The 27,054-nt window shown below is 44.3% G+C and overlaps 1 protein-coding gene across 1 annotated transcript in view; it reads left to right on the top strand.

The window, feature by feature from the left end:
• The first annotated feature begins 4,870 nt into the window (after window positions 1-4,870).
• The window catches only part of suclg2 (succinate-CoA ligase GDP-forming subunit beta), a 92,037-nt gene continuing 69,853 nt past the window's right edge, over window positions 4,871-27,054 (top strand). Inside the window, exon 1 of the mRNA XM_053674012.1 lies at window positions 4,871-5,026. Within this exon, the coding sequence (XP_053529987.1) occupies window positions 4,934-5,026 (93 nt within the window). The 5' untranslated portion in view covers window positions 4,871-4,933. The remainder of the gene's footprint in view (window positions 5,027-27,054) is intronic.

The raw sequence follows: 27,054 nt of genomic DNA, 5'->3' as shown, positions 1-27,054 counted from the left end.
AACACGTTCTATATGTATCTGTTCCTCTTAAATATGGATCTTGGCCTATTAAAAAGTTCCTGGAAGCGGTGCGTAAAATTCGACGGGGAGCAGAACAAACATAAAAGACTGAATAAGGCTGAAGCAAATCCATCAAATCCGTCCATTTGCATAATTTTTTATTATAAGAGCCTATTAGCATATTAGCGTGGCTCTTATTCTCGCTAGAACTGTCTTAAATGATCCTTATGACCGCTCTTGACTGAATAATAGGCTGAGATATTTAAGTGCTCTGGCAAAACTGGAAGTTAATGGGATCATGCTAGTGAGAGCGAGTGAGAGAGAGAGAGAGAGAGAGAGAGAGAGAGAGAGAATATGCTTAAATCACAGTTGTAAAAGTATATTCACTAAATATTGTCACATTATACTCCGTACAGTAACAGCTCGTTCATAGGCATTTCTGACCATCTACATAATAATAAGACAGACTAATGATTTATTAATGATTTAAAAAAAAACAAAAAACATTCTATTTGTTTGCAAAGAAAAATGTCTAATCATCGATATGGTGAAGTTTCCTGTGAGGAAATATAGACGTGTTATTGATGTGTCATTTATGGAAGGAGTCTCCAGTTTCAGTGCTCTGTGCTCAGGAACATAACAAGCTGTGTATTTCCTTAACTTCTTAACTGTCATTAACTTCAAGAAGGAAAATAATCAGTAGAGGCTGGTGATAAAAGGAATGACCGTTTATATTGTAGCTGCTATATCCGAAGTGAGAGCCGGTGGATGTTCCACAACATATATACGTGTATCTACTGTCTAAATGGATAAAAAGTCAGACGTATCATCCGTTAATAAACGATCCGTTGTAAGCATTGGCAAACTGCTGCGGTGTAAGAGGAATAAAACACTTCAGGATGGACTGTTTAAGGAAACTAATAAACTTCCAGGTAGTAACAGTGACTACGTTTACACGGACAGCAGTAGTGTAATTACTGACCTTATTCTGAATAAGACATTATTCTGATTAAGGTGTTTACATGAGTCGCTTTTAGAATACTCCTTTCATGCTCCTGTTTTACACGTTATAGAACATAGAGCGATTAACAGTACACGTCATTACGTCCCCACGCCACGTCGTCCGACGTCCCTCCGGAATTTCACGTATCGACATACGGTCGGTCTTCGTTATGGGACCGTATACAGTTTTGGGGGGTTTCATTTTTTGTTGTATGTGTATGCTGTACGTGCAGATAGACGACTGCTTGAAGCCGTGGGCTGCGTCCCAAACCGCGTACTTAGATACTATATGGTAGCCCAGATACATCTATTTCTCCTAAAACTCCTACACGACGTTAACAGTGTGATTAAGGTGTGTACGCGTCTGTAACGCACGTCGATAACGCGACTAAAACAGGAATCCTCCACACGCCTTAATTCCATTCGTGTTTACTTCGAGTGTGACTTTAATCGGATTAAGGTCATCAATAATCTCCGTTTACATGCTGGTTTCTTAATCAGAGTATCGTCTTAATCGGGTTCGTATCGGATTATCGTCGTCCATGTGAACGTACTGACTGTCGGGTCTCATTAAAAATCATTCAGACGACTCTTCACAGCATTTACACCTGTCTCAGCCTCCTATTTCATGGCAAACAGTAACTCTTTTTTAACATGTACACTCAAGCAGTGCTTTGCATTTTACATTTACACTTCTTCATTTAGCGGACGCTTTTATCCACATCGACTTACAAATGAGGAGATGCAAGCAAATTGTGCTTGCTTTATGTATACACATTCAGCAGCATAACGAAATAAAGACAGCGCCAGGCAATATATGGAAATATGGCAATATAGGGTTATAGGTTATATCACGAAAAAGCTCCATTTCGTCTTTGGCTCGGTGTGGAATACATGTTTTGAATCATTTCTACATGAACATTGGGACTATTCTTCAAGAGCTGAAATCATCTTCCTCTGACTCTGCATACGATAATAACAACATCTGTACGGAAACGAAATAAAGGCATCTGGTTTGGTACTGCTGCATTCTTCCTGTGATGGAAGATTCACGTTTTTTGCGTGTAACGCATCAGACCGTGTGTCTGTTAGACTCTCTCCGGTTTCCGAAACGAAGAGCTTTGTGAGGGTAATAACGCACACTACAAATCTTCTGGAACATCAGTCCTTTTTGTGACTGAAGCAGTTTGGACCTTCACAGAGAAGCTGCGATCTTCCTCAAAAACATAGCACAAAATAAGAAAGCTTTGTAGTAGATATCTCTGCTCCTCCCGTACGCCGTCTGATTGCCTCGGACGTAGACTAATTGAATACAGATGGTCAGTCGGAGTACCTGCATTATGTTGGATAGAGAACAAAAGACATCGGAATACAACGCAGAATATACACAAACGCAAAAATACATACGTCCGCGGACGCAACGCCCCCACCACTGAATTTACGCAGCCATGGGAGAGCAAAAAACAACCCGCGTCACTCGGGATCACTAACGATCGCTTTTGCAGACTCGCGTCTACGTTACCCGGACCTTTCCGATGTTTAATGTCAAGATTGTATTCCTGCAAAAGAAGTGAGCGACGCGTCACACGTTGATTAGAGTTAGACATCTGCGACAGGAAATCCGATGGATTGTGGATGGTGTACACTTTAATCGGGCTACAACGGCCTCCCAAATACACTTCAAAGTGCCGCGCCGCCAACACCAAGGCCAGAGCCTCCTTTTTTCAATAGCGCTGTAATTACTCTGACATGCTGAAACTGTCTACAAGAAATAACACAATACCAGAGTCATCCTCCCGCATCAGCACTCCACCAGCTCCAACAGCGCTGGGATCTACGCTCGACTGGAACGGTCGTGTCACAAATCAGGAGCAGAAAGAACTGGTGCGTTACACAATGAATCCTTCACAGCGGCGAAAGCATGATCACACCCGGCACTCCATTCGAACTCTTTCGAAGTACTAAGGAGGTCAGTCAGCGGGGATCTGACCTACACGTTTACCTCGATATGTGATCGCGGCGTTTGCAAATTCACACTTTGAAAGATGCAAAGTCAAGGAAGCATCAGCGAAACGTCTGAACACCCGGTCCAAGCTACGTACATGATCCTCCCAGTTATCCGAATAAATTGCCAGATCATTCAGATATGCCTTGCGATTCGTCACTCCGGACAAAACCTTCCGCATCAGCCTCTGGAAGGGGGCTGGAGTGTTTCGCAGCGCAAACGCCATTAACGTCTATTGCAGAAAGCTATCAGGAGTGACCGACGCAGAGATATCACTAGCTCGGGCGGTTAAAGGGACTAGCCAGTATCCTTTAAGGAGATCTAGTTTGGTGACAGAACCAATTCATTCGACACAATCTTCAGTGCAGGGTAAAGGATCTGCCTTGGTCACGCTATTAACCTTATAGTAATCCGTGCAAAAGGGGAGAGAAGAGTCTGATTTCTGCACTAACAGACATGGCGAACTCCACGGGCTATGACCACGGACAGCCACTCCATTATTTAACAAATACTCAAGCTCATTCTTCATCACTGCTCGCTTCATTGGATTCGGTCGATACGGATGTTGCTTTAAGTGCCCACATCGATATCGTGGCTCAAGACTGTAGTTTTACCAGGAACATCAGAAAAGAGAGAATGGTATTTTTGTATCGCTCTCGTCACGTCCTCTCTCGCTGACATGCTGATGAGAGTCTAATTTACTCAAAACAACCGAGTTTTCCAGACGTACCCCGAAACCTTGACAGTCATCCACCATGTCGTCCTCCTGAATATGCTCCGAATTTACAAAAATGGGGTCAGCAAGCAGTAATGACAAGGGAGTCGATATACCTTCAGCATATCGACGTGATAACCCCGACTCTTATATTTTCCATCCGGTGTACCCACAACATAATCCGTTTAAACACACCGCTATAAATAAACATACGTCCTCGGACGCAACAGAACTGCGTAACACTTTTTAACCGACTTCCTGCTGTTGAAAAAGTTCTATGTAAGTGTTGATGTGATTGAACAGGGTTTGCAGTAATCAGGCCTGATTGTGTCTAGTCCAGCTGAACCCCATTATCAATGCAGTCTCATAGATTTGGGGAATTAATAACTACAGGGGCAAATACATTTTCACACAAGCCCAGTTGGGATTGGATAACTTTTTTTTTGCTTTAATAAATAACAGTATCATTTAAAAACTGTATTTAGTGTTTACTCGGGTTGCCTTTGTTTTATCTTAGATTTTGTTTTACTTTCTGAAACTATTTAATATGAGATACACAAAAACAGAAGAAATCAGGATAATCAGGGCGAATACTTTTTCACAGCACTGTATCTATCTCTCTCTCTCTCTCTCTCTCTATCTGTCTATCTATCTATCTACATATCTCTCTATCTATCTGTCTATCTCTCTTTATCTATCTATCTCTCTATTTGTCTATCTATCTATCTGTCTATCTCTCTATCTATCCATCTATCTATCTTCACTTATTTATGTTTGTTTGTTTATTTATTTATTTGTCTATTCACTTATTTACTTTTGTTTATTTATCTAAATATTTACTTAGTTTCATTCTTTACTTATTTGTTTTTATTTATTTACTTATTTATGTTGATTTATTTAGCTATCTATTTGCCCAGTTAGTTTCTTTCTTTCTTTCTTTCTTTCTTTCTTTCTTTCTTTCTTTCTTTCGTTCTTTCGTTCTTATTGTCCTTTCTGGAATACAGTTAACAATCCAAAATAAAATGTATTAAACCGAGTCACGTGTCTAAACGGAATATTTTAGGAGTACAGGATGTTTTATCAATCCCAGGTACGACTCAAAGGTCAAAGGTTTTCAACAGCAACTTTATGAACGCGCGCGCACTCACTCCCTCTCACCTTCTCCACGTGCACGCGCTCGGCTGCTGTATATCTCTCACTTCCGGTTCAACATGGCGGCATCCATGGCATCCATGGCATCCCGGGCTGTTTCTAGAGCACTTCGTGGAAGTGCAAGCGGACCGTTCTTTCTTAACAGAAATAAGGTAACGTTTAATGACCTTATTATCATTTGAAAGCAAATGTTTTGTCTAAACTGTTAAAAAATAACCGTCAACCTGTAACAGCTTGTCGGTCAGATAGTGACAGTTATTCGTTTCCTACCCGTATTGGTGAAATCCCGCCTCCTATTCTAGGATTGGGTGGTAGTAACCCACCTCCTGCTCTACGATTGGCCAATTCGGCGGGTACCACAGAATCGGCAAATCCTAACGCAAGCGGTTGGATACTCCCACCCAATTCTAGCATAGGAGGCGGGATTTGTCCAAAACGGATAGGAAAATATAGCGTGAGCCCATATGATAAGAAATCAAGTAGTTCGTGTTGATTTTGAAATGGACGTTTGCACAGTATAAACTCATAAACAATAACATTAGCATGACTTATAAGTTCTACTTGTTTTTTTTTTATTTTCATACACTTGGCATTTCATGCTAATTCACATTTTCAAGTGGCACTGGTTGTAAAAGTCATCTTAGTCGGACTTTGCCCCCACTTCAGTTACTTGACCTCTCAAATGCCCTAATTTCTCTGCATTTGCATACTCAGCGTGCACAAAGTACAGAAGTTAGTTATTAATAGTTGTTAAGACACCCTTTCATACCTGCACACAGCTTCTCGTTCTTCACATACGGTGTATGTGTTTTTGAGAAATTGCTGCCCTGGGTCTGTTTTCTGGGACTTGATGGGATTAGTAATCTCTAACTGACCTCAGGATGTGATTAGACTGTACCTCAAATCTTCATGCATCTCTTCTCATTTAACCGATATTATGATTTTTAAAATATATTTCTCTTGTACTTTTATCACTAGTAGTAGTTCGTCTATTACGGCAGTCGCAGCCAAATCTAACAACCATGAACGTTTTACATGAACGTCCATAACGTCTAAGCATCAGAAGGCAAAAAAAAAAAAAAATGCATCAAATGTTTTACTTTGTCACCTCACAAGTATCCAATAAAAGATTAATTAAAACAAAACAAAGTATGCATATATAATTAGTTTTTACAAACCAGAATTAAGCCAGTCATCCTTTTAAAATGATCTCTCTATCTGCACTTTTACACGTGCCCGGGTAAAAGTCCAGCTGGGAACATCTGAAGAGACAAATGAAAGCCATTGGTGTTAATTTGAGATTTCTGTCACTATTGCTTGTTTTGGTCATTTAAAATAAGTTTCCTTTGGCTAATAATCGAGTAGTCCATATCATTTCGTGCCTTAAAACCTGCTTGTACTGATAATTCCCTAGATAAACACTACGTGTAAGTGTTTTATCCTAAAATTCTGACTTTTTAATGAAAAATCAATTCTCAAAAATTAATAATAATTGTAATATGTATGTATGTATTATTATTATTATTATTATTATTATTATTATTATTATTATTATATATAATGCATGGCTTTCCTGAACAAAAATACTTCAGTATCTGTAGCATTAGTGTTTCTTAATGTAAGAGAGACAAGGAAGAGAAATAAAATAATTCCCAATCTCGGTTTATAAATGCTTTTATTAAAGCTTTGAATAATAATAATTTGACTGATTTCATATAGTGAATTTAAATTAAACGAACCCATTATTGAAAACGAGATGTAGGCTTTAATGTTGCAATTTTAGAAAAATATTTGCATTTTCATAATAATAGGTTCTACTTGTTTATGATCAGAGGTGGTTTGAGGATCAAAAATAGTGACTTAAGTAGACGTCGTGTTACTAAGAGGAAAATATTCAAGTAAAAGGAAGCATTCTCGCCTGAATATCTAGTGGAGTAAGAGGAAGGAAGCGTACAGTAAAAGAACCGGACTGAAGGAGCTGTTTAGGTTGATTTATACTTCTGTGTTAATGCGTGTTTGCATGGCCATGCTGAGAGAGAGGGCTCATGGGTAATCATGGAAGGCAGAGACGTGCTAACATGCAGTCCTCCTAAGCGCTAACTACATGCTGGACGTATCTTTGTGGCTGTGCATCAGGCGAGAGCTGATTGGTTGGTGGGGAGTCATTCTGTTCAACGTACATCTGAAGTGTGAGCAATAAAACTTTTATATAGATGAGCTCGTGCTCTGAAACGGCGTCATGAGCGTGTGACCTGCTAAAAACTGTGACGCAGATCACGACAGTGTGACGATGAGAGATGATTTTACATCGTTTAACCACTTATTTGTGTCTGATTTGAGTGTGTGTGTCTGATTTGAGTGTGTGTGTCTGATTTGAGAGTGTGTGTGTCTGATTTGAGAGTGTGTGTGTCTGATTTGAGTGTGTGTGTGTCTGATTTGAGAGTGTGTGTGTCTGATTTGAGAGTGTGTGTGTCTGATTTGAGAGTGTGTGTGTCTGATTTGAGAGTGTGTGTGTCTGATTTGAGAGTGTGTGTGTCTGATTTGAGAGTGTGTGTGTCTGATTTGAGTGTGTGTGTCTGATTTGAGTGTGTGTGTCTGATTTGAGTGTGTGTGTCTGATTTGAGTGTGTGTGTGTGTGTGTTTGATTTGTGTGCGAGTGAGTGTGTGTGTGTGTGTGTGTGTTTGATTTGAGAGTGTGTGTGTGTGTGTTTGATTTGAGTGTGTGTGTGTGTGTGTGTTTGATTTGAGTGTGTGTGTGTGTGTTTGATTTGAGTGTGTGTGTGTTTGATTTGAGTGTGTGTGTGTGTGTGTGTTTGATTTGAGTGTGTGTGTGTGTGTTTGATTTGAGTGTGTGTGTGTGTGTGTTTGATTTGAGTGTGTGTGTGTGTGTTTGATTTGAGTGTGTGTGTGTTTGATTTGAGTGTGTTTGTGTTTGATTTGAGTGTGTGTGTGTGTGTGTGTTTGATTTGAGTGTGCGAGTGAGTGTGTGTGTGTGTGTGTGTGTGTGTGTGTGTGTGTGTGTTTGATTTGAGAGTGTGTGTGAGTGTGTGTGTGTGAGTGTGTGTGTGTGTGTGTTTGATTTGAGTGTGAGTGAGTGAGTGTGTGTGTGTGTGTGTGTGTGTGTGTGTGTGTGTGTGTTTTGATTTGAGAGTGTGTGTGTGTTTGGTGTGAGTGTGTGTGTGTGTGTGTGTTTGATTTGAGAGTGTGTGTGTGTGTGTGTGTGTGTGTGTGTGTGTGTGTGTGTGAGCGTGCGTGTGTTTGATTTGAGTGTTTCACATTGCAGCTGAGTTTTCTTCTCCTGGTGACGGGACAGAGACGTTAGATCTCTCAGTCTCTGTGGTCTCGGATCACGACTGTAAGATGCAGATCCTCCTATCGACTAAAAGTTCACTAAACAATCAGCAGGTTTATGCTGATGCAATCAGAGTGTCTGTGTTTCACAGAGAGCGCTCTGGATGTTTGACGGTGTGACCCATCCAACCTTTTTCCTCTTAAAGGAACAGAACAGCCGCACGTGATCCTGACTCTTCACTCGCTTCAGACGTGGAAGACAGTCCACTATGCAAGCGTCCGTGATGTAAACCTCAGGCTTCAACCAGACACGACACGGTGCGATCCTGTGAGATGTTTTGTTGCTAAACGACACATTTTAGCCCTACTCCTCTTTCACACACGTGAAACGAAGAGGACTTTGGCTGAATGACGTCACGTGACGCGTCTAAGCCCGGATCTGCTGAAAATCTGCTGTAATTGTGAAAAATCGCAAGCTCCTCGGAATATTGCTCGGATTTACATTAAAGGATTTTCTCCAGTTAAATCCTGGAGGGACTGATTTATTGGGCAGGGAAGGGAAAAAAAAAAGAAGAGAGTGCTCTTTTGGTGTATTTTGAGCGATGCAGGTCGTACAAACCTGCTCCGGTGTTAAATTGCCGAGCTAGCAAAAAGTGTAAAGGACGGCGGGTCTGGTAATAAAATCTATTCGGTTAAATGTAAATGCCACTAGATATGGCGGCGGTGTAATATTGTGTAGATATGACCAAGCCTGTTACTGGAAGTAGGGCCCCTTCATATAATAAATCTCAATTTAACCTCCGGATGCAAGTTAGTGATTGAACATTAACCTGAAGTCAAGGATGCATTCTGAAGAAATGCTCAAGATTGAAGGTTAGGGTTCGAGGAGCGGGGATAGTGTTTGTAATTACTATGTAAATATGACCTCGGCAAGGCTTTACCGAATTGCGAAAGCACAACGTGCATCAGCAAAATTTCCATGACAAATAATAGGACCAGGAACCAAGCCAACTGCAGACTTAGTATTTATTTATTTATTTATTTATTTATTTATTTATTTATTTCTTCTTCTTCTGTTTACTCCTATGAATGGAGGTTCTGTAATGCATGAAAAGACTTTTATCTCCCTCTCACACTCTGCTATGAGTAGGCTGGTATGAGAACCGAGAATGTGTTCTAATGCCAAATCCAGCCCACTCACACACACCTTTATGCACACACACACTTGTTCTATGGGAGGCATGTGTCTAATAATAATACGTTTTATTTATATAGTGCCTTTCTCAGACCCAAGGTCACTTTGCACAGTATATGCACATATAAATACATACAGAGTAGAACAGAGAGAGAAAAGCTTCATGAGGAGCTACCTCACGCCAGGTTACTTTACTACTCACGTTTTTTTTTTATGGCAAGTGGCTTGTTTAAGAGTGTGTAAGATGAGAGCAGCACTCAAGGCTTTAGGGTACTGGAGATTATTTTATGACTTGAGTAAAAGACTAGCTTGTAAAATGGGATAAGGAGCCCTGAACACAGTACCAGGAGGGATTTTGTACATACCGGAACCGTTTAGGGGCCGGTTTCAGTGACGCGGGTTACGAGTGGTCGGAAAGAACGAAGAAATGTAATGCATCGTGACGTGGTTAATAATAAGCCACCGAACTACCGGGTAATCCTGCGTTTAGACCAGGGGCGGGCGATATGACGGAAATATCGTATCGCAATACTTGAAGACATTTCTACGGTACACGCTATGCGTCACGGCGTATAGGTTTGCTAAGCAACCGCTAGGAAAACGGTAGTGTTAAACGTTTGTTGTTATAAACACTGTTATGTAGTGGTAAACGTTTACAGCAACAATTTGCAGGAAGCATTTTCTGCATGTTGTTGTAACTTTTGACTTTTGATGATAAAATTTGTTGTAAAGCATCAGGACATGGTCATTCAGCCTGACTTCCTGTTTGGCGGCGACCCCGTCAGGTTTGTTTGTGCGTTACAGGCACACCACCTGGAGTATCAAAACTGCTTCGATAACTTTTTGAGGCTTACTCTGATGATGACGTTTGACAAATTTAGTGATGCTCGGACGGCGTTCGTAAGAGGAGTAACCGATGAACAAAATCCAAGATGGCGGAAAATATAATCGGGCAGAAATTCATAGAGAGTCACAGGGTGGGAGCGTCGAACTCGTCTCGACCTAGGCGATCCAGGGATGCCCGACTTTTTGTAAACACGTTTCAAAAGTTATGACTATAAACGCGCTTCAAAATTCGGTCAGGATAATCCCTAAACCCTCTCCAAGCAGCTTTCCGAATTTCACCAGATGATTTTAAGAAGATGCAGAAGAAGAACAGTAAGAAAAGGTACAATAACACACCTTTGGTGCTTGGCCCCCTAACAAATGTAATTCGTAGTATTGCAGAGCACACTGTTAACACAAAATTAGCTGCTCCCTATCAGAGTTTGTAATTGCTATGAAATTGTATTTATTTATTTCATTTAATCAGTGTCTCAATTCTTGTGAAATATTTGAAAAGTGTATCGTGACATAATATATATCATGATATCGATATTATATCATCATACTGCCCAGCTTGGGTACACACTAACAAGTAAAAAGTCGCTTGAAGTTTGTTTGCATTCGAATAATATTAAAAAAACAACAACTATTTTTTTAAGAGGTGATCAAAATGAACACTGTGTGTTAGAAGTGTTGATTTATTTATTTTTTTTCCCCCCCATGTGAATGAGATGTACGGTGATACAGGATTTCATATTTTCAGTGTTCAATGATCTGCTCCTGAACAATAAGTACCTACTAAAGATATGTATCCATTTCAGACAAACCTAGATAGAGGTCATGGATGCCGAGTAAGTTCAGGGCAAGATGAAGAAGGGGAACCTTGATCGATGCCAAAGCTTGTAGTAATCTTTTTCACTGCGTTTAAACGCTAGCCCGAATTCTGAAAAAGTGTGTTCATGGGGGGAAAAAGGGCGATAACTTTCATTCTGTATCGCCGAACGTAAGCGCCTCGAACTTTTAACCTAAATTTCTTATTCTGGAAGAATTTCTTTTGCTCCTGTGTGTTGTTGATGAGGTGTGCTGTGTTTGGAGAGATAAGTGTGACGATCTGGAAGCTTCCTGTCCTCTGTCACGGAGCTAAGGAGCTGTGATTGACAGCCGGGTATCGTGGCAATTCAGCCCTCTGCTATGACAGTTCACCCTGCGCGGCAATTCAATTTGCCATGGTTTGTCAATAACAATACGAAGAGCGACTCTAAGTCACAGCAGGATTGGAGCTGGTTGATGTCTGATAAATGCGGTCCTGTCTGGACCGAGAGATAAACCAGAAGCTGATGATATTATTATTATTATTATTATTATTATTATTATTATTATTATTATTATTATTATGAATTTTTCAGTTTTATGTCCCCCAGCATTACCTGGGTTTGATAGTCCTGAACTTGTAAACCTTGAAGAAGAAAGATTAGAAGAAGACTGCTGGAGAGGAAAAAATGTGAAGATCAGGAAGTTGGTGGAGAGGAACAGAGAAGAAGGTTTGTGGAGAGGAAGAAAGCAGAGCAGGAGGTTGGTGGAGATGTAAAAAGAAGAATGAGAAGTGCAGGAGATTATTGGAGAGCCGAAAGGGAGGCAGGAGGTCGGTGGAGAGCCGAAAGGGAGGCAGGAGGTCGGTGGAGAGCCGAAACGGAGGCAGGAGGTCGGTGGAGAGCCGAAACGGAGGCAGGAGGTCGGTGGAGAGCCGAAAGGGAGGCAGGAGGTCGGTGGAGAGCCGAAAGGGAGGCAGGAGGTCGGTGGAGAGCCGAAACGGAGGCAGGAGGTCGGTGGAGAGGAAGAAAGCAGAGCAGGAGGTTGGTGGAGATGTAAAAAGAAGAATGAGAAGTGCAGGAGATTATTGGAGAGCCGAAACGGACGTAGGAGGTTGGTGGAGAGCCGAAAGGGAGGCAGGAGGTCGGTGGAGAGCCGAAAGGGAGGCAGGAGGTCGGTGGAGAGCCGAAACGGAGGCAGGAGGTCGGTGGAGAGCCGAAACGCAGGCAGGAGGTCGGTGGAGAGCCGAAACGCAGGCAGGAGGTCGGTGGAGAGCCGAAACGGAGGCAGGAGGTCGGTGGAGAGCCGAAAGGGAGGCAGGAGGTCGGTGGAGAGCCGAAACGCAGGCAGGAGGTCGGTGGAGAGCCGAAACGGAGGCAGGAGGTCGGTGGAGAGCCGAAACGGAGGCAGGAGGTCGGTGGAGAGCCGAAAGGGAGGCAGGAGGTCGGTGGAGAGCCGAAAGGGAGGCAGGAGGTCGGTGGAGAGCCGAAAGGGAGGCAGGAGGTCGGTGGAGAGCCGAAAGGGAGGCAGGAGGTCGGTGGAGAGCCGAAAGGGAGGCAGGAGGTCGGTGGAGAGCCGAAAGGGAGGCAGGAGGTCGGTGGAGAGCCGAAAGGGAGGCAGGAGGTCGGTGGAGAGCCGAAAGGGAGGCAGGAGGTCGGTGGAGAGCCGAAAGGGAGGCAGGAGGTCGGTGGAGAGGAAGAAAGCAGAGCAGGAGGTTGGTGGAGATGTAAAAAGAAGAATGAGAAGTGCAGGAGATTATTGGAGAGCCGAAACGGACGTAGGAGGTTGGTGGAGAGCCGAAAGGGAGGCAGGAGGTCGGTGGAGAGCCGAAACGGAGGCAGGAGGTCGGTGGAGAGCCGAAACGGAGGCAGGAGGTCGGTGGAGAGCCGAAACGCAGGCAGGAGGTCGGTGGAGAGCCGAAACGCAGGCAGGAGGTCGGTGGAGAGCCGAAACGCAGGCAGGAGGTCGGTGGAGAGCCGAAACGGAGGCAGGAGGTCGGTGGAGAGCCGAAACGGAGGCAGGAGGTCGGTGGAGAGCCGAAACGGAGGCAGGAGGTCGGTGGAGAGCCGAAACGGAGGCAGGAGGTCGGTGGACTTGAGGAGGAAGAGATTGAGATGAACATTAGTCTGAAACAGCAGAAGAGATTTACTGGAGAGCAAAACAGAGCATTGAAAATTGGTGCAATAAAAACACGAAGAGCAGGAGAACGTAAAAAAAAATGAGTGGAGAGCTGAATGTTTGAACCCGGGTGTAGAAGGAGCGGCGTTAGGAGGAATATTTATCGAGCTTGAGAACTTGAGAGCAGCCGAATCTCCCTTCCGTCTCTCACACGGACAGATTTCCATTCCAGCGTCACGAGGGACGCAGTGCTGAGAGTCGCACCCTAACTGGATTTGAATATCGTTCCTCCAAGGTTAATCGCTGTTCCTGCAGCGCGGGAGCGCCGTTTAGTCTCCTTGAATAATTTAAGGATATATGGCAGTGGTCTGGAGGAGAGTCACTTCTGGGAAGCTTTTAGTTCACCTTTCTTTCCAGATGATTCATTTCTAATGAACAGGAATGAATCATTCTTTAGTTGGAGTGAAAAGATTCACAGATTCAGATTCAGGTGCAGGATATGGATCACTGATTGAAAACGGCACGATCGGATTGATTTTTCTTTTGAATTTGCGGTTTACTCGTTTCTTTTCTCTGATAATCGGTTCATCTCTCCTGAGATAACGGGATTACGTGGCGGATTAGCGGTTAGCACGTTTGCCTCACCACACCGGGGATGGGGGTTTGAATCTTGCCTCCGCTCTGTGTGCGTGGCGTTTACATGTTCTCCCCGTGCTTCGGGGGTTTCCTCCAGGTACTCGAGGTTCCTCCTCCAGTCCAAAGACGTGCGTTGATGGCTGACAGTGTGTGATTGTGTGTGTGATTGTGTGTGTGATTGTGTGTGTGATTGTGTGTGTGATTGTGCCCTCTGATGGTTTGGCCCCCTGTCCAGGGTGTCCCCTGCCTTGTGCCCAGAGTTCACTCGTAGACTCCAGGCTCCCCGCGACCCTGTGTACGATATGGAAAATGGATGGATGGATGGATGGATATGAGTTACTGCTAGTTTATATACAGATTCTGCTATCAAGTTAAAATGTCTAAGTTATTTCAAATTCAAATTTAACGTAGATTTTGCGGAAACTCGGTCCAAAACAAATCCGTCAATTAAAATCGGCCATTCAGTTAAAAACAAAATTAATGGCACCATATAAAAGGAAGAAACATTGGGACTCGAGTCTCTGCAGTGGCTGAGCTGCATTACTGGAAGATTTAGCGATTGTTGCACAAAGGAGTCGCTCTTTCACCGTTCAGGCGTCGTATTCAGCTCTCTTTGCCTTTTATGGAGTTTTGTGGGCGTCACTAAATGCAAATCAGCTCTTCAGGGAATGCGGTTGGTTATTTACGGCTGATCGATGTTTATCGACGTGCGCGCATGAGGACGTTGTCAAAATCAGTTCCGCTTCTGTGAATCGGGAGGGAATGATACTTTTTTTTTGTTCGATTTGGAAATGTTTACAAAGCAGCTTTACTGATTTATATATATTAATATATATATTTTTAAAAACATCCGTTTTGTTTCGCTCCCACTTTTTCGCTTTTCCACTTTATGACCTTCTCACTGTCTCGCTCGCAAAGTCCTGACACCTCCACATCGCTCTTTCTAATGATGTCTCTTATTAGCTATGCTAATTGCTAAGTCATATCTGTAGAGAATTGACTTTGCCCTGAGTCGGAGTCTGTCGAAGAGAGATTACGCTGCTTCCACATGCGTTACTCCTAATGCAAATCTTCCTGATCTAAATCCTGGAGCACGCTCTGTTGACTTTCTTTTTAAACGCAGCGCTGAACTTCAACACGCACGCACGCACGCACGCACGCACGTCAAAAGAGGAGTGCTCCTGTCATCTGTCCAAACGCATCACTTCTGATATACGACCTTCCTCAAGTGGAGTCGAAGACTTATGATTGGGGGAGAGACTGAGAGAGAGAGAGAGAGAGAGAGGGACCGGGAGAGGGAGAGACCCAGAGAAAGAGAGGGGGAGAGAGAGACCGAGAGAGAGAGAGAGAGAGGGACCGGGAGGGAGAGAGGGACCGGGAGAGGGAGAGACCGAGAGAGAGAGAGAGAGAGAGGGACCGGGAGGGAGAGAGGGACCGGGAGAGGGAGAGACCGAGAGAGAGAGAGAGAGAGAGAGAGAGAGAGAGAGACCGGGAGAGAGAGACTGAGAGGTGGGGAGAGAGAGAGAGACCGGGAGAGAGAGAGAGAGACCGGGAGGGAGAGAGAGAGAGAGAGACCCAGAGAGAGAGAGAGAGAGACCCAGAGAGAGAGAGAGAGAGACCCAGAGAGAGAGAGAGAGAGACCCAGAGAGAGAGAGAGAGAGACCCAGAGAGAGAGAGAGAGAGAGAGACCCAGAGAGAGAGAGAGAGAGAGACCCAGAGAGAGAGAGAGAGACCCAGAGAGAGAGAGAGAGACCCAGAGAGAGAGAGAGAGACCCAGAGAGAGAGAGAGAGACCCAGAGAGAGAGAGAGAGACCCAGAGAGAGAGAGAGAGAGAGAGACCGGGAGAGAGAGACTGAGAGGTGGGGAGAGAGAGAGACCGGGAGAGAGAGCGACCCAGAGAAAGAGAGGGGGAGAGAGGGACCGGGAGGGAGAGAGGGAGAGACCGAGAGAGAGAGAGAGAGAGAGAGAGAGAGAGAGAGATCCAGAGAGAGAGAGGGGGAGAGAGAGACCGAGAGAGAGAGAGAGAGAGAGAGGGACCGGGAGAGGGAGAGACCGAGAGAGAGAGAGAGAGACCGGGAGAGAGAGACTGAGAGGTGGGTAGAGAGAGAGAGAGAGAGAGAGAGACCGGGAGGGAGAGAGAGAGAGAGAGAGAGAGAGAGAGAGAGAGAGAGGGAGAGAGACAGAGAGAGAGAGAGAGAGAGAGAGAGAGAGAGAGAGAGAGAGAGGGGGGGAGAGAGAGACCGGGAGGGAGGGAGAGAGAGAGAGAGAGAGAGACTGAGAGGTGGGGAGAGAGAGAGAGACTGAGAGGTGGGGAGAGAGAGAGAGAGAGAGACTGAAAGAGAGAGTGAGACCGAGAGAGAGACCCAGAGAAATAGAGGGGGAGAGAGAGAGAGAGAGAGAGAGAGAGAGAGAGAGAGAGAGAGAGAGAGACAGAGAGAGAGAGAGACCGGGAGAGAGAGACTGAGAGGCGGGGAGAGAGAGAGAGAGAGAGAGAGAGAGAGAGAGAGAGAGAGAGAGAGAGAGAGAGAGAGAGAGACCGGGAGAGAGAGACTGAGAGGCGGGGAGAGAGAGAGAGAGAGACCGGGAGAGAGAGACTGAGAGGCGGGGAGAGAGAGAGAGAGAGAGAGAGAGAGACCGGGAGAGAGAGACTGAGAGGCGGGGAGAGAGAGAGAGAGAGAGAGAGAGAGACCGGGAGAGAGAGACTGAGAGGCGGGGAGAGAGAGAGAGACCGGGAGAGAGAGACTGAGAGGCGGGGAGAGAGAGAGAGAGAGAGAGAGACCGGGAGAGAGAGACTGAGAGGCGGGGAGAGAGAGACTGAGAGGCGGGGAGAGAGAGAGAGAGAGAGAGAGAGAGAGAGACCGGGAGAGAGAGACTGAGAGGTGGGGGGAGAGAGAGAGAGAGAGAGAGAGAGAGAGAGACCGGGAGGGAGAGAGAGAGAGAGAGAGAGAGAGAGAGAGAGACAGAGAGACAGAGAGAGAGAGAGAGAGAGAGAGAGAGAGGGGGAGAGAGAGAGAGAGAGACAGAGAGACGGGGAGAGAGAGAGAGAGAGAGAGAGACGGGGGGAGAGAGAGAGAGAGAGACAGAGAGACGGGGAGAGAGAGAGAGAGAGAGAGAGAGAGAGTGTAGTGGGAGAAATTCTCATTAGAATGTTATTTATGTTAAATCCATTTAAATGATGTAATTAGACAACGTTATGATCAACGACTTTATCACCATGTTGTTCCATTTATTTAAAGGAACGCTGTTTTTTTAATGCAGCAAAATGGCAGATCATCATCAATGATTCACTCTGTGTGAGTGTGTGTGTGTGTGTGTGTGAGTGTGTGTGTGTGTGTGTGTGTGTGTGTGTGTGTGTGTGTGTGTGTGTGTGTGTGTGTGTGTGTGTGTGTGAGTGTGTGTGTGTGTGTGTGTGTGTGTGTGAGTGTGTGTGTGAGTGTGTGTGTGAGTGTGTGTGTGTGAGTGTGTGTGTGTGAGTGTGTGTGTGTGTGAGTGTGTGTGTGTGTGTGTGTGTGTGTGTGTGTGTGTGTGTGAGTGTGTGTGTGTGTGAGTGTGTGTGTGTGTGTGTGTGTGTGTGTGTGTGTGTGTGTGAGTGTGTGTGTGTGTGAGTGTGTGTGTGTGAGTGTGTGTGTGTGTGAGTGTGTGTGTGTGTGAGTGTGTGTGTGTGAGTGTGAGTGTGTGAGTGTGTGAGTGTGTGAGTGTGTGAGTGTGTGAGTGTGTGAGTGTGTGAGTGTGTGAGTGTGAGTGTGTGAGTGTGAGTGTGAGTGTGAGTGTGAGTGTGAGTGTGAGTGTGAGAGTGAGTGAGAGTGTGTGTGTGCGCGACCAAGCATGAGTGTGCGATAATTGCCGATGACTCATTTTGCCTTATTTATGTTGCGCATTGGAATCTCTCGCCGTGCCTCGTCAGCCGTTAATTTCATTACGGTGCTCGTATCGTCTCCGTCGCTCTCCGTTCAATTACCCTCTCATCGGCGTGCGTTTTCCGCCGAGTCAACGTGCAACACCACGCAGAGGAAGCCGTCACCCCATCGGGGTCGATTCGATGACCGTTTCACAAAGGCTACACCGTTACGTGTCTACTCCACCGGGCTAGGCAGAAATCCGTACGGCGTACGTGCGCGTCGGAAACCCGTTTCCTGATTAAGTTTCACAGCCTACGCTTCGAGTCCATGGCGAAGAGCGTGCCGCACACCTCTCGTGTAACAAATCAATTAGGGGCCAATCAGCAATATGAAAGTCGTGTTAATTCTTTTAATATTTCCACGCGCCCCCGGGAGGAAGTGCTGCGCTTAATTAACGCCGAGACCGTCGGAAGGTGCTAATTAAGAGGAGTTGGTTCAAAGAGTTTAGGTTTAGGAGCCGTAATGAGGATTTCGAGCCTCGGGGACGTCTGGTGCGAGTCCACCGAAGTTCACCGGCGGTGATCTTCATCCAGATGCTCACCTCTGGAGAGAATTAAAGCAGTCGGTGTAGTTATATCTTGACGTGTACTACTAGTTTGTGCAAACAATACAGCTGAGCGCGTTGTATTAACACGTGACGCTTCTTACCATAGTTTCAGCTGGTTGTTACTAAACTCCGTGAACCGCACGGCTTTACACACGCCCGATCTAATCTACTGCTCGGGTGAAGATGTCGCGTGTGCACCGTGTTAAAAGTAACCGCTTATTTGTGCTTTTTTTTTTTTTAAAAAAAGAAAATATTTCGGAATAATAATGAAGCCATTATGAACTCTCGAATTATGCAGTGACCCAGAACAGTGTTTAAAAACTTTTTTTTTTTTTTTTTTAGACGTGCGCCAAGCAACAATGAGAGAACATTGAGATCAGAGACCCGCCCACTCGGTTTCTATTGGCTTAAAAGAGCGAGGATTGTGAATTCGCAGGTCTCAGTTCACCTAGTTAAAGTTAACAGAAAGCAAACTAAAGTGAGTAATAGAAGTGTGACTTTCACGTCCCATGCTCTTTCCCCTTAACGTTAATTGGCTTCTCACTGGGAGAATTGTATTGCCGTTTGGTCTGACTGATGGTTTTGGCTTTAAAAAAATAAATAAATAAATAAAAAAAAAAAAGCTTGAAAAAATAAAAATAATTGTAGCTCACCTGGAAAAAAAAAAATAAATAAAAAGAAAAGTTTTACTTTTCTGCTAGTCGAAGCACGGGGAGAACATGCTAACTCCACGCACACAGATCCGGAGGCGGGAATCGAACCCCCAACCCTGGAGGTGCGAGGCGAATGTGCTAACCGCTGAACCACCGTGCCCCACTAATCTGTATTAATTACCCAAATGAACTAAATGTAGAATTTAATCTCAGACCGTCCTTCTGTAGCGTATTTATCATCAGGTTCTGAAGTGACCGTAGACGTGCCGTTCTCGATGTCATGTATTTAGAACTGATTATCGACCGTATCGCGTACAGTCTACTTAAATTTACCGCCGAAATCGACTCGGGATCTAGGAAGCTCAGGAAACGTATAATGGAAATGCGGGTATGAAACGAGGCTTTAAATACACGTACTGATAAGGAACTAATCACGAACAGCTGGGTACAAAGCGTCGACGTGACAAAGGGCGGAGACGGGGCAAGAAACGGGAATAACGATCGGGACAATAAGAGCACGGGCTATGCGGATGCTCAGAGGGGATTCGTGACACCCGTGTTCTACCGAAGGCCTGTTTTAATGTTAGAGTTAATCAATCTAATCGATCAATAATCACTCTGGTGTTCAGTTCTTGATTAAAACGCTGCTGTAGGGCGTTCACATGGCTTTTATAGTATAAATTCTCAGTCATGCTGGTTTTTCACGGCTCTGTGATTCTTACCATTTTAAAAAAATCCAGAAAAAAAAACAAACAAACGTTTTAAACTTCCAGAACCTTCCAGGATTAAGGAGAGTACAGGAGGGTGTAATAATATTACCAGCTGTGTAGTCGGCGATGGCAAAGAAAGTTAATATCTGCGCAAGTCATTCCAGATTTGTCTCTCTGGCTCATCTCCTATTGTATTCGGAATTGAAAAAAATAATAACGAGACCGCTCTTTGTGACATACTAGCATACGCCAATGTTAAATTGCAGCGCTTTTCGGCAGGTCCGCACATCTGGAAATATCATCGAATCGGAGTAAATCGCTGGAAATCACGCCGATCAAATCGTTCACATCACACGAGCCTGTCCTCGTTGTAGACGTCGTAACCCGTGGTCATAGCGAGTCTAAATAATAGCACCTTTTCTAAAACTCAAATACATCTCTGAGATAATATCCAAACTTATTACACGGCGCGAATCTAAATCTAATATAATACAGGACAAGAGCCACGATGAAGGAAACGACAACAACAAAAAAGTGTTGAGTGAATAAGTTTTTTTTTTGTTTGTTGTTTTTAAAGAACAGAAGTCAAAAGAAACATTTTTTTTTTTCCCTTTTGGACCTCTCCTCCTTGCCATAAAGTTTATTTTCTCCGATCTCAGATCCTCAAAATGTTCCTTAAGGACAAGTCAATAAAGCGCTATAAATACAAACTGCTTCCTCACGTCCTCTGGGATTTGCCTAGTGCCAGAAGTTACACGTTCTGCTGAGGCAAACACGGGTCAGGTTCTTTTGCTCCTCAAGCAACCCTTACTTTTTTAAATGTTTTTATTTAAAATAAACAGTAAAAAAAACAAAAAAAACACGACGCCTAACTTTTATTGAGGTCGGTCTGTTCTGCGTCTGCCCTGGAAACAGAATGCGACTCGAATGCTGCCGCAGCTTTCCTCCGTCCTTTCGGCTTCGTACGAGGACGGCCGATAGGTCAAGATGTGCTCGGGGCACGCATCGTACCTAAAGGGACATCTGCTCCCGTGCTCCAGAGACCGCAGCGTGCTTCACTTAATGCTAATGCGGGAGGACGAGAACGAGGCAGCGACGGTAAACAACTAAACTGTGAGGATAAAATCAGTTGGGGAAAGATTCCGGAGGGTTTGGACGGGATCTGGAACAGGCTTCAGTGTTTCCAGAGATAATTATTTGACTTTGCGTTACGTTTTGTAAAAAAAAATAAATGTTGTGGCGTTGATCTTGATGATTTACCTCATCATCGCCGAGATATTTTGAAAATGATCTATTTATTTGCTTGTTTATGAAGCAGGTGGCCAAGGACGAGGGTCTTGTAAACAAGATTTTTGTGTTATTTTTTTAATCCGGGGGCCAAGCACTAAAGGTGCATAGGCACCCTATTGTTGCATTTAGATGAACTGAAGTGCGCACTGAAATGAGAGATTTGACGTAGCTGAACGTCACCGTTCGAGGGTTCCAGAGTCAAAAAAAAAAGAAACGTCCCTGGTGCTTTTATTTCTTCCTGAATGGAAATTTTAGATTATTTCGATGAACTTTTTGATTATTGTGAAACTGCTTTTAACTTCTTCTGTTGTGTGTTAAAATGTGCATGAGTGTGAGAGTGTGTGAGAGTGTGTGAGAGTGTGTGAGAGTGTGTGAGAGTGTGTGAGAGTGTGTGAGAGTGTGTGAGAGTGTGTGAGAGTGTGTGTGTGAGAGTGTGTGTGTGAGAGTGTGTGTGTGAGAGTGTGTGTGTGAGAGTGTGTGTGTGAGAGTGTGTGTGTGTGTGTGTGTGTGTGTGTGTGTGTGTGTGAGAGTGTGTGTGTGTGTGAGAGTGTGTGAGAGTGTGTGTGAGAGTGTGTGTGAGAGTGTGTGAGAGTGTGTGTGAGAGTGTGTGTGAGAGTGTGTGTGAGAGTGTGTGTGAGAGTGTGTGTGAGAGTGTGTGTGAGAGTGTGTGTGAGAGTGTGTGTGAGAGTGTGTGTGAGAGTGTGTGTGTGAGAGTGTGTGTGTGAGAGTGTGTGTGAGTGTGTGTGTGTGAGAGTGTGTGTGAGAGTGTGTGTGAGAGTGTGTGTGAGAGTGTGTGTGAGAGTGTGTGTGAGAGTGTGTGTGAGAGTGTGAGAGTGTGTGAGAGTGTGAGAGTGTGTGTGAGTGTGTGAGAGAGTTGGACGGACTTGCTTTTAGAGTTTGATTTTTGTGTAAAAGTTTGCATACCCTTCAGATAAAAGTAGAACACCACCAAATACGCCAACAATACATTTAGCGTGTCTGTTTTTCCAGACGTCTCCGACGTCCTCAGTAACGTCAGGGTCTATGTTAAGATGTTCAGTAGGGTATTTCTGTTCAAGTCCCCCAGACCTGCTCGAGAACTATTTAAACACCAGCATCGACATCTACTGCATGAATAAGTCCAAACGGCGAGATGGTGAGAGAACCCGGATCTCTCGAAGGCTAATACCGGTTCCCTTAAGTGGAGCAGAGACAGCAAACTGTATTCTGAAGAGCTATACGTTCGTCTCGGGAGACAGGATGGACTCGGTTAGGGCCGAGAGTCGGCGTGCCATGAGTGAGAATATGATGGAGAATTAGAATCTATGTAGATTTGAGATTGGGGTTGCACTCACTCACACACTCGCATATTCACACACACTCACATATTCACACACTCACATATTCACACACACTCACATATTCATACACACTCACATATTCACACACACATGCTCATTAACTCACATATTCACACACGCTCACTCACTCACTCACTCACTCTCATATTCACACACACTCACATATTCACACACTCACACATTCACACACACTCACTCGCTCACTCACTCTCATATTCACACACACTCACATATTCACACACACTCACATATTCACACACACTCACATATTCACACACACATGCTCATTAACTCACATATTCACACACGCTCACTCACTCACTCACTCACTCTCATATTCACACACACTCACATATTCACACACTCACACATTCACACACACTCACTCACTCACTCACTCACTCTCATATTCACACACACTCACATATTCACACACACTCACATATTCACACACACATGCTCATTAACTCACATATTCACACACGCTCACTCACTCACTCTCATATTCACACACTCACATATTCATACACACTCACTCACACACTCACATATTCACACACACACTCACATATTCACACACACACATATTCACACACACTCTCATATTCACACACATATTCACACACACATACTCATTAACTCACATTCACACATACACACACTCACTCACACTCATATTCACACACTCACATATTCATACACACTCACTCACACACTCACATATTCACACACACACTCACATATTCACACACACACATATTCACACACACTCACATATTCACACTCACTCACACACTCGCATATTCACACTCACTCACACACTCGCATATTCACACACACTCACACACACACTCGCATATTCACACACACTCACTCACACACTCACTCAGTCACTCCCTCTCATTCCCTCACATATTCACACTCACATATTCTCACATTCACTCACTCACACACTCACTTTCCTTCTCGACATTGTGACTGTGTGTGTGATATCATTTCTCCCAGTGCTGCTAACACTGTTTGTGTGTGTGTGTGTGTGTGTGTGTGTGTGTGTGTGTGTGGGTTTGTTTTGTTTGTATGGTGCGCTATTAGCGATCTCTTTCTCCAGGCGATCCCTGGAGTGCTGATGAGGGTAATTAGTGTCTAACCCGTGTGTCGTGGGGGAGTTCAATCTCCCCGGGGCGCCCCCTACAGCTCCGGCTCAGTCACTTCAGCACCGAGCTTTCATCGTTTGTTAAATTTAGTGCACGGGAGGAAAAACCCCCATGATTCTTTATTTATTTATTTATTTATTTATTTATTTATTCATTTTTACGACTCATAATTACAGACGGGTTGACATGGCTTTTGTTCTCATGACAGTTCCTCCATGCAGGTCTAATTAAAGCGAAGTGACGACGTGAGCGCTCGAAGGAAGATGTATATAAACACCCAGGCAATCCCCCCCCCCCCCCCCCCCAACTTTAAAACAGAATGGCAGATGACCCAATCAGCATATGAATCTAGAAAGACTGACCGTTGCGTAGATGTTTTGAACTCTCCGATATTAACCAATGCCCCGCCCACTCAGCCAACCTCCCTCTCAAGTCTCGAGTTTCCCATTTGAAACAGGCACCCTCGCTTTCTGTCAGGGGAAATGGAGAACGTTTTGACTTCCTTCATTAACTGAAAGAAAATCCACCGGTGTAGATATGACTTCTTTTTATTGGGAAAGACACGCAGAACAGTGTCATTTTGAGGTGGAAAAAAAGTTGCTTATTAATGTAGTGTAAGTCTACGTTTTCCATCCAAATTGCATATGTAGCCCCTCAGTATAATCACTTAAAATGGGGAGAAAAAAAAAACAACAGAGTTTGTGTTCTTACTTTTGAACCTTTTGTTCATTAAAAATAAATAAATAAATGAACATTCTTAGTGTCCTAATCCGTATCAGGAAGTCTGAAGAACTGGGATAGATTTTAAGTGAGAGATGCTTCCATTACTTGTTGGCTAAACCGTTTCGCTAAAAAAATTTGCTGGAAAATTGCGTGAAAATTCCCGACACTAACGCGATGCGAATTTGAATTTGGGACGAGGCCATCGGCTCCACGCGCTCAGAACTATTCACAAATGGCATCGGAGCACATTTGACACTTCTGAACGCTGACGTTTTGAACACGCGTTGCACTCTTTCACGCCGCTGATCGACAGCTGCCCGCCCCCGGCACCACCGGCTGTGTGGTTGGTGTATTTTAGACTCTCTTCTCTGCACTCCATCCCCCCACCCCCTCGTGAGGCACCCCGGGGTGGCTGTCACGGTACCGGCACAGCGGCGGCACTTTCCCTTCCCTTTAGCTGTGTTGATGTTCTTCTGAACGGATCCAGCTGTACGCCTCAGTCCTGTCTACTGATCCGGGGAGGAAGTGAGCGATGGAGGGAAATGGTCCCGGATTTTATTTTACTACAATTTCTCTAACGTTATATGCAAATGAAACAATCTTCCTTTTTTCTATAAATAAAAAAAAATGAAAATACAATTCTATCCTGATCCTCCTGTCTTTTATTCACTCTCTCTCGTGAGTTTTATGCCATTTGTCAGAGCGATCTGATGCTCAGAGCAGTCTCTGCTGTCTGGACTAATTGCCAGGGTTTTTTTTTTTCTATCTCAGGAATTCTCCCGAGATCATTTTTTCAGGTGTTTCAGACTAGGGGGGGGGATTGGGAGCATGGTCCCCCGAAAGATTTTTTAAAAAAAAACAAAACACTTTAATGCTCATTTCTAATGACTTTTGTGAACAGAATGTATTAATTAGTGTGGTTGTTGGAGGGTATTTGCTGGGGAGGGACTCGGGTAGAGTCAGAGAGACGGACTTTAATATAACTACCACAAAAACTATTTGCGAGATTTAGTCACAAGCTCTTAATACTTTTCATTAGTTAAATATTTATTTGTAAACCCCGCCCCCCCTCCCCCATGTATAATGGCCCCTCCTACGTTTAAAAGTTTTCTCAACCTCATTATGGTAATTTTGTGGTTTTGCTCGTATTTCCCCCCCCCTAATAGTTTACTTCGACTCGTTTCTCCGTAGCTCGTAACGCTGTCGCTTGGGCTGCACAGCTACAATTGTAAAATGATACAGTGATGTACTGTAGATCAGCTCACTCGAGATGTAATGCTCCAGCAAAAACATTTTGGAGTTTGGAGGGAAGACACAATAAGTTAGTGAGCTACACCAAACAATAAAATCTACATGGTCGGAACTTTATATAGAGCTTTTTTAACCTTAGCGGTTCGACAAAGCGCTTTACACCGTGTCTCGTTCACCCATTCTCACACACACACCAGTGGTAGCAGAGCTGCCATGCAAGGCACTAACTTGCCATCGGGAGCAACTTCAGGGTTCAGCGTCTCGCCCGAGGACACTTCGGTATGTGGAGTCACGTGGGCCGGGAATCGAACCCCCGACCCTACGATCAGTGTACGACCCGCTCTACCGCCTGAACCACAGCCGCCAAAATATATTCAGTTTAAGGATGGTTAATTGCGTTTTTGTTCGTAGGAAAATACCAGTGGTTTGATTTATAAAAAATATATATATTTGTTTTGTTTGTTTTGTTTTTGCTCCTCGCCCTGGTTTTGGAGATCTGCTGTTAAGTGCTTTTTACTCTTCTGTGACAGTACATTAGCGCTTCCATGACTGCATGTTAAATGCTCTTACCAGACACATGAAACATTTATTTATTTATTTATTTATTTATTTACCCATTTTGGCGTCACGTGACCTTTTTGTTACGGTCTACGAACGTCGACACCTGATGATTCTCATTCCTGATATTGAAGAAGGAGGACGTTTTGTTGCGTTTCGCCGTCCGTGTGCCGGTAAGTGGAGCTGGCGGCGGGCGATAAGTGGGGCATCAGAATCTTTTGTACCATGCCAGCGTGAGCCGAGCAGTCGGGTTTATATGTGTTCGTGAGGAGGCTTTAGCACACAGCCTCTGTGCTAATGAACATCGAGGTGGGAGCTGTTTCCCGTTTTAGAGCTGTAGCTTCTCGGTCCTTAAGGTAAAGTACACGAGAAGCGCAGATGATCATGCCGGCTGTTACGACCGACCACCTGCTGCATCCCCACCTCCCCTCTGCCCCGTCCTCTGCTTCACGGCCTCGAGTGGAGACGGAGGACCAGAAGGTGAATCCTCACGCTTTATTCAAACTAGGATGTTTTGTTTTTCCACGAGTTAGCGCTGTTATTCACTGTAGCCTACACATCTCTACATTTCTGAAGAAAGTTTATTTCCTGTGTGTAGAACGATTTAGTCGAGTGAAATATCTCGCCATGAAAATTCTGAAATACTCTCAAGAGATTTGGGCAAAATGACCCTTCTAGCTCGTCACTGCAGGGGAAAAATCGTTCTCTTTCATTCATGGTTAATTTTCTTCTTTTGTTGTTTGAGAAGGTCTGTAATTTTAATTTATTTATTTTTTTTTTTTACCCGGACCATCTGCTTTTCATGCCGTGCCTAATGGGTTCGTTATTTATTTTTAAGTTTTCAATTCAAGCCCTCGAGTTCAATCGAGTTGACTCGCCTTAAATGGACACGCTTTTTACAGCTAGCATGAAAGACCTGTAAAATCGCAGCCATAAACAATAGCAGAGCTTACACTGCAAGTATTCTCTCCGGTCCATTTGGCATTTGAGTTTTTTTGTTTTTTCTTTTTTCTCTTTCTCTGGAATGTTCTGAAACAGTAATGGCTGTTTGAGAGCACTGGATTTATACATTTAGTCTTTAGTTGTTTTGTGCTCGAAACTTCGAGACGGTGATTTTTTTTTTTTTTTTTTTTATTCAGTACATGGTCAGATCTCGTCCTTTAGTCTCGACTTGTCTCAT

Source organism: Ictalurus punctatus, chromosome 21 (assembly GCF_001660625.3).
Source record: "Ictalurus punctatus breed USDA103 chromosome 21, Coco_2.0, whole genome shotgun sequence".
Lineage (NCBI taxonomy): Eukaryota > Metazoa > Chordata > Actinopteri > Siluriformes > Ictaluridae > Ictalurus > Ictalurus punctatus.
Note: the sequence above shows the minus strand (reverse complement) of the source record. Positions and strands in the feature narration are given on the sequence as shown.